Genomic DNA, 16092 nt, shown 5'->3' on the forward strand with positions numbered 1-16092 from the left:
GGATTAAAAAGATATGGGGTGATTTTCTATTATTCTTGGGGACAGAATCTGTAACTCCTCTACACTCCAGTGAGAAACGCAAATACTGACAACTAACATAAGTCAAGCCTACTTTTCATTGCCCTAGTGGCCTTCTTTTGGAGTGTGATCAATTGAGCAGAATAATGTACTTTCACTCTGCATCTGAGTGTCTTGTTTAGTTTTTGTAATCTTTTTTACTGTTTTTTGACTATCTGTATTAACTCACCTGAGTCCCAGAAATGTAATTTATGTTGTTATAATTCATTCTTATTTAAGTACTTACTTATTAATTCTCCCCAAATGTCTTATGAACTGCAATGAATCAGGCACTCTTGTTAAAGGAACTAAGGACCAGACCTGAACAGGGTGGGTTCGGGAGGGTGGTGGGTGGTGGGAGGGTCGGGGGCTGTCTTTTTGTATCTATGTACGGTATTTTTCTACATTAATTTTGATTCCGCCCTTTGTTAAAATCAAAACCCAATAAAAAGATTGTTAAAAAAACAAAAACTCTGGAAGGATATGAGATTTAATTTATAAATCAATCAAGCCTATCTGTTGTTTAGGACTGTGAGTTTGAAACGTAAAATACCTGTGGATCAATTAATCTGCGTCTACTTTTCACTTCAAACAAATACACATCATGGATTCCAAAATTGATATCTTCAAACCAAATGCTTTCTTGGTGTGATGCTCCATAAATAAAATACATTCAATTTGTAGTTATGTGAAACATACAGCAGGTGATTTTCCAAGTTCAGAAGCTGAAAGTTGTGAATGCTTGGAAATTTTGCTCCATTAAAAAACTTCTAGGGGGTGACTTTGCTTTCCAATAATTAACAAACAAATTGCTTCAGCAGTAGCATGAGTGTTTATAACTAAATGAAAACATAACACAACAGATGGCGTGTGGTACAAGTGATGCACATGGATGTGTAGATTTACACTGAGCGGTGTATCATCCATGCTTTGTCCGCCCAGCATGGTTGTAGAGAGATGTAGGGGTGATTTTAAGGTGTTAGAGTGTGTGGATGACAGAGTGTAGTATCTAATTGGATCGTTTTAGTTGTGATGATATAAGCCTAATGGATACTGAAGCTTAACAGTGTGATTTAACCCCATTCTCCCTCTCCTACCTGTACTGCTATTTATATCTCTCCATATATCTCTCTCCTGTCAGTGTGTGGGGGAGGAGATCTGGGTGGACACTCGGACGGTCTACATCGGGCATAAAGAACCCCCTCCGGGAGCCGAGGCCTACATCCCTCAGCGTTACCCGGACAACCGCATCGTCTCCTCCAAGGTGAGCGATCCACAGCTCCTTTGTGAGTCAGTGCCGAAGCATTGTTTATCATCACACTGTTCTTTTGTTTCATATTTAGACAGCCATGTAATCTCCTTTGTGAGCATGTTTTTAAGGATGACACATTTCACTTTCCTTGTGTTCGTCAAGCGGTGCGTCACCAGTTTCTTCCTGCCAGAGGGGCTGGAGGATGATGTGCCTTTGTTTCTCCTCCTCCTTCTGTGTGTGCATGATAGTAATTCAGCTGTCTCATTGTCTCACAGTACACCTCCTGGAACTTTGTGCCCAAGAATTTGTTTGAGCAGTTTAGAAGAATCGCTAACTTCTACTTCTTGGTGATATTTCTGGTCCAGGTAAGCCTTTTTAAATTATGACAACAATGTACAACAACACAATGCACATTTTTCTGCCTGTCTTTTATCAATCTGATCAATCAGTCAAATAAATCTGAACACTGCAGCTCTAACGAAATACTGTTCAGGTTCATCATTTCGGAAAAACAATAAAGGAAACATCCTATTTCTGATTAGCAGCTTAAGGTAACAAATTGGCACTGAGTCTCTGGGTCTATTGTTTTCTTTTTAAATAACAGTACAGTATGGTACAATCAAGTGGCAAACTCCGGTCTAAAAATATGAGTCCAATGCGGAAGTGCTAAAATCTGCAGTTCATCGAGGATCCGCTTGAGGCTGGCTCTGGAAGTATCAGAAACCACATACACGCCAATTCAAAAAAGGCGATCTTTACAGCAGAAATAAAAATGTTTACAACCTGGTACAAAAGACGAGTGTAGTCTGGATAGCTCATTTCTCGATCGGCTCAAACTGTGGGGGGGGATTTTTTTCTAACACGGCAATTTCAAAGATATTGAGATAACAAGTCTCCCAATGAGAGGCACAGCTGACTGGATTGACAGGCGGGAACACTGTAGCTGTTGGCGAGGAGGCTCAAAGCCCGCCTCTTTACGTCACAATCGCTCGACAGCTGCAATATGGATCCCGCTGACGATTGGCCTCAAAACAACGCTTCAGAAACAGATGGGTGACGTCACGGAAACTACGTCCATATTTTATACAGTCTATAATAATAATAAACTTTATTTATATAGCACTTTTCTAAACAGAGTTACAAAGTGCTTCACAAAACATAAACAATGATAATAATAAAAATAACCCCAACCCTTTCTATGGTGTTTTCCCACAAGCTCTAAAAAGTCCTTGGTGTAAAAAAAAATTCATGTGGTCTTGATAAGTTCACAACTTAAAGCTCCTGTAAGTAACTTTTGGTTTGTGACAATTTGGCGCCCCCTGTGGATGTACCACTCTGTACCTCTGATACCTTTCCTGATCTTGTCCTGTGAATGTGTTAGCAGTGTTTTCTGACAATCTCACCTTGCTTTCTTTTAACAGTCTAATGTATTACTCATTGAGAATCCTTACAACTTATAAAAGGCTGCTTTTTGCAGCATGTTGTCAATGACTACGTCACACTCGCTCGACAGCAGCACTATGGCTGCCGCCGCCGATTGGCCTCAAAACAGCGCTTCAGAAACAGATGGGTGACGTCACGGATACTACGTCCATATTTTATACAGTCTATGGGTACAACACAGAATGATACAATAAATTCAAAACAACATGATATGATACACTGTTTTGTTCCCTCAGGGAAATGTGCCTTCCTCACCACCGTTTCGTATCGTATCATATCATATGGTATCGTATTGACTCGTATCATATGGTATCGTAGTGTATTGTATCATATCATAGGAAAATTTGCATTCATAAACTAACATACAATACAACACGATAAAATAAGATAAGTTCAGTCAGACAACTCGTTTGAATTGTTTATTGTAGCAGCAAATACATATTACATGTCTGGTGCCCAGGCTCCGGCCTCATCACTCCCTGCAGATAAGTTTACATGGAGACATTGAGGAGTGATGAGCAAAACAGACGGAACACACCCCGGAGCCTGCAGGTGGATGCTGGGGTGGCGGTGGGGATGAAAGAATATGCAGCAATGGGAATGCAGGGCAGCAGAGGTGTTGACAGGCAGAGGGAGAGATGGGCGATTTTCCTGCTTTAAATAGAACGCCAAATTGAGAGGCAGAGAGCTTGATTGGATGATGGTTATGAGAGTGGGACATGTAACATGTGTATAGCAGTGCCACTCAAGTTGTCTGCCTGAACTAGCTTGCAGGTGTCACTCCATTTGTGATGCAATGCGATATGATACAATACGATGCGATAAGATAGGATACGAAATGATGATATGATATGATACAATATGAAACTATATGATGATATGATACGATATTATATGATAATATGATACGATACGATATGATACGATACAATATGATACGATATACGATATACGATATACGATACCATACGATACCATACAATACGATAAGATGAAACATTTGAAAATGTTGTCTTCCTACACTGGCTTATGAAATGTTATAATGAATGACAAGTTAAGACACCAAACAATTTGAAATGCTGCTACACGATATGTCACAACATGTTATGAAACGAAAGGATACAATACGACACAACACAACACGAAAAAATACACTATGATACAAAAATTTGTCTTCATGCACAAGCCTTCTTTCAGTCACAGAGCATGGTTTGAATTGAGTCTTTCATCAAGATGTTTTCATGTGGAGAGTTGCTCCTCAGCACAAGGTTCCTAATAGAAATGACAGAGATGTATTTGTCCCTCAAGGGCAAAGAGCTCAGAGGCTTGTTCATTAAAATGTAAAAACGGAAGAACATGCAAAAAATACAGAAAAATAGGAAAAGCTGAAATATGAAATAGTAACTAAAGAAGATAAAATGATGAATAGATTGGGAAAAAATAATGAAAAAAAACAGACTGATTGGACTTCTGTCTGAATCTCAAAGCCTTCAAATGGACTTGTTACTGATTAAAAAAGTAGTCCTGTGAACAAACAAGTGCTAATGCAAGTTAAAAACCCTTCTCTCTTCCTCCATTGCATGATAAGATATAATAATTATCCCAGATCAACAGTGAAATACGACATGAGGATTACCAGAACAATATCCCAACATCGTATTATCTCATATTATCTTGAGATGATGAGTGCAGGACTGCTCAGTGTCTGTCCATCTGAATCACAATCAAAGAACAACAACTTTTTCCTTGAGCCACTACAGTGCACCCAATGTTGAGTAATCATGCAAGGACAAACTCATCATAGAGGAAGGGGAGGAGGAGGAGGAGGAGGACACAACAATGTCTTACTTGCAGTTGTGTCAGTCAAACAGAATGAAACTTACTTGGTTGTTTGTATGCTTTGTGTCATAACGATAGCTTGTGAAATACTGCACCTGCTTAACTGGACATAGTGGGCATGGCAAGCTTCTTTTGTAGTCATACTCTGCACATCTACATGTATACTGCTTTGAGACGACATACAACCATTACAAAATGAAAGCTGTCACAGAATACTTCCTGTAAGCGCAGATGGAGGAAATCAGACAAGATTCAATTACATGGATACTTGAACTTTGCTGGATTGCTGCTTGATTCCTTATTACTGAAGCTTCTCCTTGCAGCACTTCCTTACTCAGCGTTGCATTTATTGGCTTCCTCTCTCCTCTTTTTCCTCTTGTCTCTCTCTCAACACCCCCCCCCTCCCCTTCTGCATCTTCCTCCCTCTGTTCCTCTCTCTCTTGCAGCTTATCATCGACACCCCCACTAGCCCAGTCACCAGCGGCCTGCCTCTCTTCTTTGTTATCACTGTCACCGCCATAAAACAGGTAGGACACACACAAACATGCACGCATTTCCGGGAAATATTACCTCCCCCCTTCCCTCTTACACACCCACTTCCAGCCTCAATTACATACACACACACTCTTTCTACTATTTGGCCGCTCTCCTCTCTGTATACACACATTCCTCTCCCAGCGAAAGGACATGCCATTGAATATGTCTGGTGATGTGAGAAATATGATAATGAATGGTCTCCTCTGTTAATCACTCTGGCTGAGGATCCCAGGCCCCAGGGAGATGCATCCTCTCTGCTGCGGCGTCTCCGCACAGAGGGATGGGGTACTATCAGTGATAGATAGAGCCGCTCTAGCTAAGGAAGCCAGAGCTTTACTGGGACATAAATCTAAAACATGACATGTTGGCTAGAAATTCAGGAAACAGGTCACTAAGCTTGGAGAGCACAATGCTAATTAATTACAGAGTATGACTTTCACCTCTTCCCCCCTCTGATCTTGCACTCTGCTCTGGCCCTGATCCTCTCTACACAATAATCTATATCCTCTGTTTCCCCCCTGCCAACAAACACATTGGCTCTCTCTTCCTCTTACCCTGCTCATAGTCTTGTTCTCTATCCCCTCTCTCTGCGTCTCTCTCAGGGCTACGAGGACTGGCTCAGGCACAAGGCTGACTGCTCTATAAATGAGTGTCCGGTGGACGTGGTGCAGCGGGGGAAGGTGGTGAGGACGCAGAGTCACAAGCTACGGGTAAGAATGGCCTCATTAGAGCTGCACAGCACCTGAGGCCACAAAGCGTCTCTACAGTACTGCTGCATAGCTCAATTTTTCTATAACAGCCTCCACAGTCCTCCGTTGCTTCCTCTCTCTGCAGTCCGCCTCTCTAACTTTGTTCCTTCCTGTCTTGGTCTCTCTTGACTTTCCAACCAATTAATTCCCCTAAACTGTCGTGGAGGAACAAAGACAGAGAGAAGTGACAGTGTCCCTTGCGGCACCCTGTTTGAATCTCTGTGAAATGAGCAGGACGGATGTATTTCAAAGTTTGGTTATTATCTCTTGAGGTGCTCTTATGTCATTCTGATGCAACAGTAGATCATATTTGAGAAAGCAGTTCTAATTCTTTAGAAGTGTAATATCAAACCTATATTTAATACCATGTATCAGGGGCGATTCTAGGATCGGATGTTTAGGGGTGCTGAGCCGTGCAAGATAATTTCACTGTTCTGTACATTTTAATGCAATTTCATTCCCACATTTGTGAAAGAAAAGTATAACACTTTTTGGGAAAGTCTGTGAATAAACCATCAAATCTGATAAAGGTTATTTAAAGGCTGAGCCACAGCAAAAGAGAAATGGAAAGACAACTCATTTTGATACAGCAGCTCCTCAACATATACATAAACAGTATGTATGTTTCTGGAGTAAACCAGCCCCCGATAGTGAGTAACAAAAATACCAAAACTTGACATTGGAATTATTTTTTGGACTTTCATTTGAAATGCAATGCACAACATGTAAAACGCGGTGAAGCTGCTGTATTTTTGTTGTTAAAATATTACGTTTCAACCAAGTACTGTATGGTTTTGAAACTTTTGTAGCTTGTTAAAAAGGACATACAGAAAAACAAAATTGAAAATCTCTCAAATTTTAGGGGTGCTGGGATTCAATTTAGAGGTGCTTCAGCACCCTCACAAATGGGCTAGAAACTTCTATGGCATGTATGTCTTGATTTGGTGGAATCCTATATCCGTAACTTTAATCCTCCTGTTATGTTCGTTTCTCTGGAACAGCAATAAAGTTCCTGGGTCAATATGAACCGGGGAATATTCAATTATCCAAAAGTGTCAGAACCCCAAAAAATCCCAATAAACATTTTTTTAAATGTAATTCTTAAGTCCATTACTAACCATTTAAATCAAGATTTGGTCCATTGGTGTTCTTTAATTCCCCCAGATCATGGTTCAATGAGGATAACTCACTCGTTTTTCAATAAAATGCATGTTAAAACTTTTTTAATGTACATTGGAAAGCCAAAAAAATAAATACAATAGTTTTACATGACGTAGATTTTTGTTTATTTTATTTTAATTTTTAGTTTTTAATTTTATGAAGTGATGTTGATACATTTACATGACTCCTCTTCTGTCACATGCTGCCCAGATTTGTATGCTGCATTTAGCTGATTTGTTAGGCATATATTGCCTAAAATAGACTTTTAAAATCACCTGAACAGATCAAAGAGTGCTAAACACACCAGCGCAGTTAGAATGATCATGAGTTCTTGTATTAATAAAACAACCATTAATACATTCCTGCTTTTTTTAATAGTCCATTTCTTGGTAGTAGATGTAGGGCCACACATGAGCCAGCTTCCCTGTGCCAACACATTACTCTGCAGAAATCTTATATCATCCCAGCGTGAATGAAAGCAGATGTGCTGAGTTCAGCAGCTCCTATGTAGATGTATAGATACGGCCTATTTCAGGCTTGTTTCACCGCTGTGTGTGAGGGTTTATAATGGGTGCAGGTACATTTAATTTCTGCTGCATCTGCGGTGCCTGTCGGGTGTGCAGAGACAGTTCCAGCCTCAGGAAAAGGCTTCAAACCAGCCCCTTAGACTGCAAGGTTAAACTGTGTTATAGTTGGTGTTGGAATAACGTTAGATTTCACTGAATTTTGTTGGTTGATTAACTTTTTTTCATTTCAATGCATAAAAACTAACTCCATCTCCTCCTTCTGACACTCTCCACCCGTCTGTCTCTTATCCCCTTCTGTTGCTTTCACTTTCTCCGTCTCCGTCTGTCTCCAAGCATTTTCTGTTCCGAGGTTTCTCACAGCCGTAGATCAAACACAGAGGATTAGAGTCTGAATTGGGAGCAGGAATAATGATGAATATATTAATCATGCAAAATCAGAGAGCGTGTGTCATGTGTATGGTCACCGTGGAGATGGGATTTATCAGAGCTTAAGCTTCTCCGCTCGCATAATCTGTTACGCAACTTCTCAATCCTTTGGAAAAAAAAAAAAAGGAATGGTAAAGGATGAGCAGACGATTACCCGCAGGTCTGTTTCTTTGTCTGTTACTCTCTGTGTTTACGCACACCTCTCGTCACAATACTCCTCATTTATTATTAAAGAGGTGGTTCTGTCTGTCTCTGTCAGGTGGGGGACATCGTCGTGGTGAGGGAGGATGAGACTTTCCCCTGTGACCTCATCCTGCTCTCATCCAGCCGCTCTGATGGGACCTGCTACGTTACCACCACCAGCCTGGACGGGGAGTCCAGTCACAAGGTGCCAGAAAGAGTGCATGACTTTCACTGGATTTATGTGAACTCTACTTTAAGTCTTTGAACCCGGGACAGGAAGGATTTATGATTCATGAGGTCCTTAAAGGCTTAATTTCCCTTCATGCCTTGAAAGTGCTGAATAGTCACAACCTATTTTTTTAATCAAACATCTCAACACTGAGAGTCCTGTCCTGTACCTCTGAACAATGCCTGTTACACCTGTTTTTAAACACAACTTTAATGACAGAACCCTTGATAATCTTTTGGCTTTACTTGTTCAGTCGATTTAAAGCTTTGTGAAGTTCAAGAAGGTATACTTGATGTGTTTTCATGGCTTTGCTGGATGCAGTTTTTCCAACTGGTTTTAAGATAATATTCCATATTACTAAAAAATATCACAAAACTAAAACAATAAGTCAGTCAAATGAAGAGTGAATAGTTTATTTGGGGCTGCAGTAAAAAAATATCTTCCCTATGAGTTAAAATTTTCAATTACCTGCTTTTCATTAGAATCTTTGACTAGATTTTTTTCTAGTATTTTTGACTGCCCAAATTAGCACCCTGTCTATCTAGGCCAGAGATATACTTGCTGTTAACTGCGCATGTGAGAACGCATGACCGCTACCACGCATCCTCAGAGTCGGTCTGTTGCGTTGCTGTGCACGTCCTCAATAATAAACGTGACTCAAATGCAACGTATAGTATGTGTAAACAGCAGGGGCAGTCAGAGGGGATGTAACTGAGTTAACGGCAGCTGGGATTACAAAAAGCTTGACTTGGCTCTTTGTAGCTCATCTCTCTATCAGCACACACTGTACGGGGGGTGAATTTTTTTCTAACGCAACGGTTCAGAAGATATTCAGATTACGAGTTTTGGCCCAAATAAGGACATGACTGACTTGACTCCTGGACGGGAACACATAGCTGTTGGCTAGGAGGCTCAAACTCCGCCTCTTTATGGCACACTATGCCTGGTTGAGTTCCGCATTTCCAATATGGCTGCTGCCGCCGATTGGCTTCAAAACAGTGCTCAGGAACAGATTGGTGACGTCACAGATACTGCTTCCATTATTTATACAGTCTATGCTCGCGTATCGCCTTGTTGGTCGTTGACATCCCACACAACCGGTAGTAGTAGAGCTCTATTGCGTGCCCTTTTGAAGTACCCACTGATAATACATGTAGGGCAATTATTTTTACATTTTTTGCTTACGACGCAACCGGAAGTGTACGTGAACACAAAGCTACGCATTCGCAAGGTATATTTAGTTTTCTCTCTTATTAAGTGAGGAAACAAGCAAATATTTGTATTTCAGAAGCCAAAACCATTACAGTTTTGGCAATTCTTCTTTAAGAAGTTTAATTGACTAACATATTAAGCGCAAACTATGTGTTGACTTCTTGACTGATATTGACTGATAGTTCTAGAAGAAAAATCCCATTATTAGCTTCTCAAATGAGTAAAATTTGATGCACTTGTTTGTCATATGTGTATATCTTTACATTGTGATTCAGACAATTGGAGAAATTCGTAGATACAAGTTGTCAATGTCTTTCGATACTTGCAAAACTAGTAACAGGAAATTGTAATGTATAATGAAGGATTAGAGCCACACAAAGGAAGAAAATAAAAAGAAGAGATTTTGAGAATTATCTCAGATTATAATGAGACTTATGTAATAAATATATGAGAATCAAGAGTCATGAAAAAAGCTGTATATTTAGTAGAATAACGTAATTTTGCAAGAATATTCCTGTAATATTACAACTTACTTGTCATAGTATTATGACTTTGTTTTCATGAATTTGCAGAGTTTTATCGAAATCTCCTTTTTTTCTTCTTTTAAAGTGGCCCCAACACTCTGTCGTATCATCCAGCAGTTTTATCAGCAGTAAATAAAAGTTAATTAAACCCATACACTCATCAATGGACAGATAAACACAGACTCATGAATGTATAATGCTGCAGGTGACGCTCTGTCACGCACCAGACTTCACTTCGTCACTCCTCTGATATTCATTGGTGTCACTCACGCGTCTGTATGCATGGCTCCACTCACATAGACACACACTTACACACATGTCCCACAGTGTAGCGTAGATTACTCCACCCACCAGTCTCAGACATGTCCCCCAGGCAACCCCCTGGTGTGCTCACTCTCCCAGCATGCCGTCCTCTCCTGACCCTGGGGAGCAGCTCACCTGTCATTTACAGAATCTGCTGGAGGCTTGGCGGAGGAGTCGGATGAACCCTGCTCTCATTAGTAGCTGTGGGTGACATTTTCCTCTGTTGTCTTCTTCATCTTCTTCTTCCCCCTTTTCCTCCACCTTTCTCTGTCAGACCTATTATGCTGTACCTGATACCATGGCCTTTAGAACGGAGCAGGAGGTGGACTCGTTACATGCTACTATTGAATGTGAACAACCGCAGCCTGACCTCTACAAGTGAGTGTGACACATGCTCCCTGATGAATCTCTGTACACAAACTATCAGCCTCAACCTTTGAAAAACTGACCCTGCCTTGTTGCTTCCTTGTTCATATTTTGCTCTGACGTTTGTTGCAGATTTGTGGGACGCATCAATATTTACAAGGACAATGAAGAGCCTGTGGCTAGGTGAGTGTGCTTTTATTTTGTACACAGGTACTTTTTTATGTTGTTATTTCCAGGGCAACTCTTTCTCCGTTAATCAAAAATCTTTAAAAATAAACTCTGTTTTATTCTTGCAGACCACTTGGGGCTGAAAACTTGCTCCTTAGAGGAGCGACACTGAAGAACACGCAACATATTTATGGTAAAACTAACAAATGAATTCACTTTCCTGAATGTTTTTTCATAAGAGGCCTGATCTGTCATAGTCGCCTTATTTTCTCTGGTTTCTCCACTGTCAGCTGTTGCAGTCTACACTGGTATGGAGACCAAAATGGCGCTTAATTATCAGTCTAAATCTCAGAAGCGCTCAGCTGTAGAAAAGTAAGAAAACATTTGGACTTAGATTCAGTCTCTTGTTGGTTCTCCTGTTTCCTGTTTCTGATCTTTTCTCTGTCTCTCTGCAGGTCAATGAACGCCTTTCTCATAGTGTATCTTTGCATCCTGATCAGCAAAGCTGTCATCAACACTGTTCTGAAATATGCTTGGCAGTGGTCACCTGACCGAGACGAGCCCTGGTACAACCATCGGACTGAGAACGAGCGGCAGCGACACGTGGTCTGTTCACTAACCTCAAACTTAAAAACACAATCTTAACATCAAATCCCAAATCTAATATCCATAAAACTTCTTATGCTGCAGGTGATCCGAGCATTCACAGACTTCCTGGCCTTCATGGTCTTATTTAATTACATCATCCCAGTGTCTATGTACGTGACGGTGGAGATGCAGAAATTCCTGGGCTCATATTTCATCACATGGGATGAGGAGATGTTCGATGAAGAGCTGGGAGAGGGTGCTCAGGTTAATACCTCTGACCTAAATGAAGAGCTGGGACAGGTACGTGAGTACACACACTCAAACACACACGTTTCGTTTAAGCCCTTGCGTAGATGTACCCTCTCCTCACATTTTTGCTCTCCCAGGTGGAGTATGTGTTCACTGATAAGACCGGCACTCTGACGGAGAACAACATGGAGTTTATTGAGTGCTGTGTCGATGGGAACGTCTACATCCCACATGCCATCTGCAACGGCCAAATCCTCAGCGCTGCCTCCAGTATAGACATGATTGATTCTTCACCTGGAGGATACAGGAGAGTAAGTGTGTGTGTCAGCGTGTGTGTGTGTTTGACAAAGTAAACAGGCTTCTAAATCCAGCCTGAATAGACTCTTGGCTGTACTAACTCTGCTACAAATAGAGACAGAGCCAAGAGAAAAAGAAACTTATGCACCATAACAGCAGATTAACATGTCACATTTTAAGACAGGTGGCTTGTTAAAGTAATTACCTTTGACATTTTGATATCAACAAACGTCTGTGTTGCTCATTCGTGTAGCTGATAAGCACAGTAGGGATACAGCGTATTTAAAGTTAATGAAAACTTTGACATTTTCTTTGTCACACCTAAATATTTGCTGTGTTTTATGTAAGGGGGAAGAAAGTCATCGGGTTCAAAGAAATGTGAGACACATATTTATAGAAATGGCATCGGTCATTTGTTTAGATTTAATTTGCGAAAACTGTGCAGTCAGCATTCTTTCTCCACAAATGAGCAGAGAGTGAGGGAGAGAGGAGGAATGTGTGCCAAAACTTGAATGTGCAGAAAACTTTAGAAAAAGGGAGTGTTTTAGTTTGATGTAATTCTCAGCAGCGTAGCTCAAATCTGCAAGATGACTGTTTTGAAAAGCCCAAAACAAAAGAAAACTCAAAATAATAACTGTGAAACAAACTTAACCTGCTGACTTTATTTCAAAGATTCAGCTTCAACTGTAACATGCAATTTCTCTGCTTCCTTAGGAACACGAGGACTTGTTTTTCCGGGCGCTCTGTCTCTGTCACACGGTGCAGGTGAAGGAGGAGGAGACCGTGGATGGCATCAAAAGGGGCATCCACCAGGGCCGGCCCACCTCCTTCTACATCTCCTCTTCCCCGGATGAAGTGGCACTGGTGGAGGGAATGAAAAGGTGAACTTTGAACTGCACAGAGAGAACTGTCTGTTTGTGCTTTGTTGGATTTACTCTCCAGAAGGTCAGGTTTTAAAACATGAAGCACTCTGACTTTAAGCATTGATTGAAGGCCTTACAGTCTATAATAAATAACTTAATTCAATGCAGTAACTTCATGGGATCAGATCTCTTAAATTTAAATCAATCATTTCACCTCTATTCCTTTATAGTGAACTACTGTTTGAAGTCTAACACACACATACACAACAAAAACCTGGTGTCCTCCCCTCTAATGTCCTGCTTCTATGCCAGCCATCATGTTGGCAGGGCAGCTTGTTGTGAAAGGGTCCTGACAAAACGATGGGTCTGAAAACAAAACAGTTAAACCAGGCTGGGCCAGGCCATCCGGCAACGCTTCAAAACATCACTCCATCAAAACAACACACAGCAAAACAAATATGAACATTGCTTTTTGGACACTTTTAAACCCTGACAGATGAAATGAAGACTTTCCAGAGATTTTATGCAGTGTTTAATAATAATAATAATAATTATAATACATTTTATTCAATGGCACCTCTCAGTTTTAAAGAAAAGAGAATAACAATTAGTCTGATAAAATCAACAAGACATGATACGGTGTAAATAATAAATAAAATGTACAGGATAAGATACAGTGCAGTGAGGAGGTGTAACCAGAGTGAATAAGCCAGCTAAAAAAGATATGTTTTGAGGCAGGATTTGAAAATGGATAGAGTCAATGTTATGGATGTCTGGAGGAAGGGAGTTCCAGAGGCAGAGGGCAGAGCAGCTGAAAGCTCTATATGCCATTGTGATCAAGCAGGCGGGTGGTGTAGTGTGTTGAATGGAAGAAGAAGACCTGAGAGTTTTGCATAGACTGCTGGCTGTGACAGCATCATAGATAGCTGGATTAGGTTGCACTCCCTAGTTGCCAATGAAAGTATCCTAATCAGAGGATCTTAACATTATTTAGATTTTACATTTGAGACATTAGTCACAAAAACAGCCTGATTCAACACCTTGTATGTACTTCTATATAGGAATAAATGTCAATCTGATATCAGTATTGAGGGTGAAAGAAAAAGACTGTTCCACATTCCTGAAGCAGGGAAATAGTATTGACTCACAGCTCAACTTGAAACAGCTGAGTAACACACAGGGTTCCCACGCGTCCTGGAAAACCTGGAAAACCTGGAAATCAGTTGACCAGTTTTCCAGTACTGGAAAAAATCTGGAAAATGGGAGAAAAAGTAAAATGTCCTGGAAAATCACATATAGTCCTGGAAAATGATTCCAACATGGCTGCGTTTGACCTGACCCTATTAACAAAACACATCCCCATTCATTGAAAGTTGAGTGCACGCTGTGCTAGAAAAGACAGCGACACTGCACAACTTTTTTCACATATTTTCTCCTTCACTTCATAATCATGCATTCACAGAAAACGGGGGTATATTTGTTTATGTTTTATGGTACACTTGGCTCAATTACCGTACTCTAGCTCAGTTGTTCTCAAAGTGGGGTCCTGGGACCCCTGGGGGTCTGCGAACCATAGCGTGGGGGTCCGTGAAATAATTTGAATACATTTCTAATAAATTATAAAATTGTGCTGTGTCATTATAAAACAGCATATACACCATTGTTATGATACCATTCGGTGGCTCAAAGGGATATGTGAGTCTTGCTACTGTTAATTTTCTGAAAGCGTTTAAGATCAATTACTTGAAAAGTATAAATGCTGTCATGTTGAGCCCACAAGGAATGAAATGACCCTCTGTTTTAAAGTATACAAGTGGTATTTACTTGATTCAAATTGAAGTGTTATCAGTTTATCACTATGGTACAGGTCTGAAGTATTTACATTGATACGTTTTACAATACAAATAGTTCCAAGGGCAACTAAGAGTGCAAATGGTAGTAAGCATGTGCTTTAGTGATGGGAAGTTGGGCTCTTTTCAGAGAGCCGGCTCTTTCGACTCTCAAACGGCTCTTAATGTAGGATCTTTTGTAGCCGTATATTTTACCTTAACTTTGCAAAAAACAATAGTTTGTGTTGAAAACCCTTTACTCACAGTGTTTTTATGAGAAGCCTTATAATGCCCAATTGTGTGCATTTCTTCTGTTACAAAATCATTCTCACCCTGATCCTAGGGTTAGGGTTAGGGTTAGGGTTAGAATTGTGGTTAGGGTTAGGGTTAGGGTTAGGGTTAGGATTAGGGTTAGTATTAGGGTTAGGGTTAGGATTAGGGTTAGGGTTAGGATTAGGGTTAGGGTTAGGATTGTGATTAGGGTTAGGGTTAGGGTTAGGATTAGGGTTAGGGTTAGGATTAGGGTTAGGATTAGGGTTAGGATTAGGGTTAAGGTTAGGATTAGGGTTAGGGTTAGGGTTAGGGTTAGGATTAGGGTTAGGGTTAGGGTTAGGGTTGGGATTAGGGTTAGGGTTAGGGTTAGGATTAGGGTTAGGGTTAGGGTAAGGGTTAGGGTAAGGATTAGGGTTAGGATTAGGATTATGGTTAGGGTTAGGATTAGGGTTAGAGTGAGGGTTAGGGTTAGGATTAGGGTTAGGGTTGGGATTAGGGTTAGGGTTAGGATTAGGGTTGGGATTAGGGTTAGGGTTAGGGTTAGGGTTAGGATTAGGGTTAGGATTAGGGTTAGGGTTAGGGTTAGGGTTAGGGTTAGGATTAGGGTTAGGGTTAGGGTTGGGATTAGGGTTAGGATTAGGGTAAGGATTAGGATTAGGGTTAGGGTTAGGATTAGGGTTAGGGTTAGGGTTTGGATTAGGGTTAGGATTAGGGTTAGGGTTAGGATTAGGGTTAGGGTTAGGATTAGGATTAGGGTTAGGGTTAGGGTTAGTGTTGGGATTAGGGTTAGGGTTAGGGTTAGGATTGGGATTAGGGTTAGGGTTAGGGTTAGGATTAGGGTTAGGGTTAGGATTGTGATTAGGGTTAGGGTTAGGATTAGGGTTAGGGTTAGGATTAGGGTTAGGATTAGGGTTAAGGTTAGGATTAGGGTTAGGGTTAGGGTTAGGATTAGGGTTAGGGTTAGGGTTGGGATTAGGGTTAGGGTTAGGGTTAGGATTAGGGTTAGGGTTAGGATTA

The 16092-nt window shown here is 40.8% G+C and overlaps 1 protein-coding gene across 2 annotated transcripts in view; it reads left to right on the plus strand.

Moving 5' to 3' along the window:
* LOC117820346 (probable phospholipid-transporting ATPase IH) overlaps nucleotides 1–16092 on the plus strand; it is a 52566-nt gene that overhangs the window by 13783 nt on the left and 22691 nt on the right. For both annotated transcript variants that reach the window (XM_034694076.1, XM_034694077.1), the window contains exons 2-14: nucleotides 1199–1321; nucleotides 1585–1674; nucleotides 5038–5118; nucleotides 5731–5838; nucleotides 8251–8379; nucleotides 10717–10820; nucleotides 10941–10991; nucleotides 11105–11169; nucleotides 11267–11348; nucleotides 11432–11582; nucleotides 11667–11864; nucleotides 11951–12124; nucleotides 12825–12991. In XM_034694076.1, the coding sequence (XP_034549967.1) occupies nucleotides 1199–1321; nucleotides 1585–1674; nucleotides 5038–5118; nucleotides 5731–5838; nucleotides 8251–8379; nucleotides 10717–10820; nucleotides 10941–10991; nucleotides 11105–11169; nucleotides 11267–11348; nucleotides 11432–11582; nucleotides 11667–11864; nucleotides 11951–12124; nucleotides 12825–12991 (1523 nt within the window). The remainder of the gene's footprint in view (nucleotides 1–1198; nucleotides 1322–1584; nucleotides 1675–5037; nucleotides 5119–5730; nucleotides 5839–8250; nucleotides 8380–10716; nucleotides 10821–10940; nucleotides 10992–11104; nucleotides 11170–11266; nucleotides 11349–11431; nucleotides 11583–11666; nucleotides 11865–11950; nucleotides 12125–12824; nucleotides 12992–16092) is intronic.

Source organism: Notolabrus celidotus, chromosome 10 (genome assembly GCF_009762535.1).
Source record: "Notolabrus celidotus isolate fNotCel1 chromosome 10, fNotCel1.pri, whole genome shotgun sequence".
In the NCBI taxonomy this organism is placed as follows: Eukaryota; Metazoa; Chordata; class Actinopteri; order Labriformes; family Labridae; genus Notolabrus; species Notolabrus celidotus.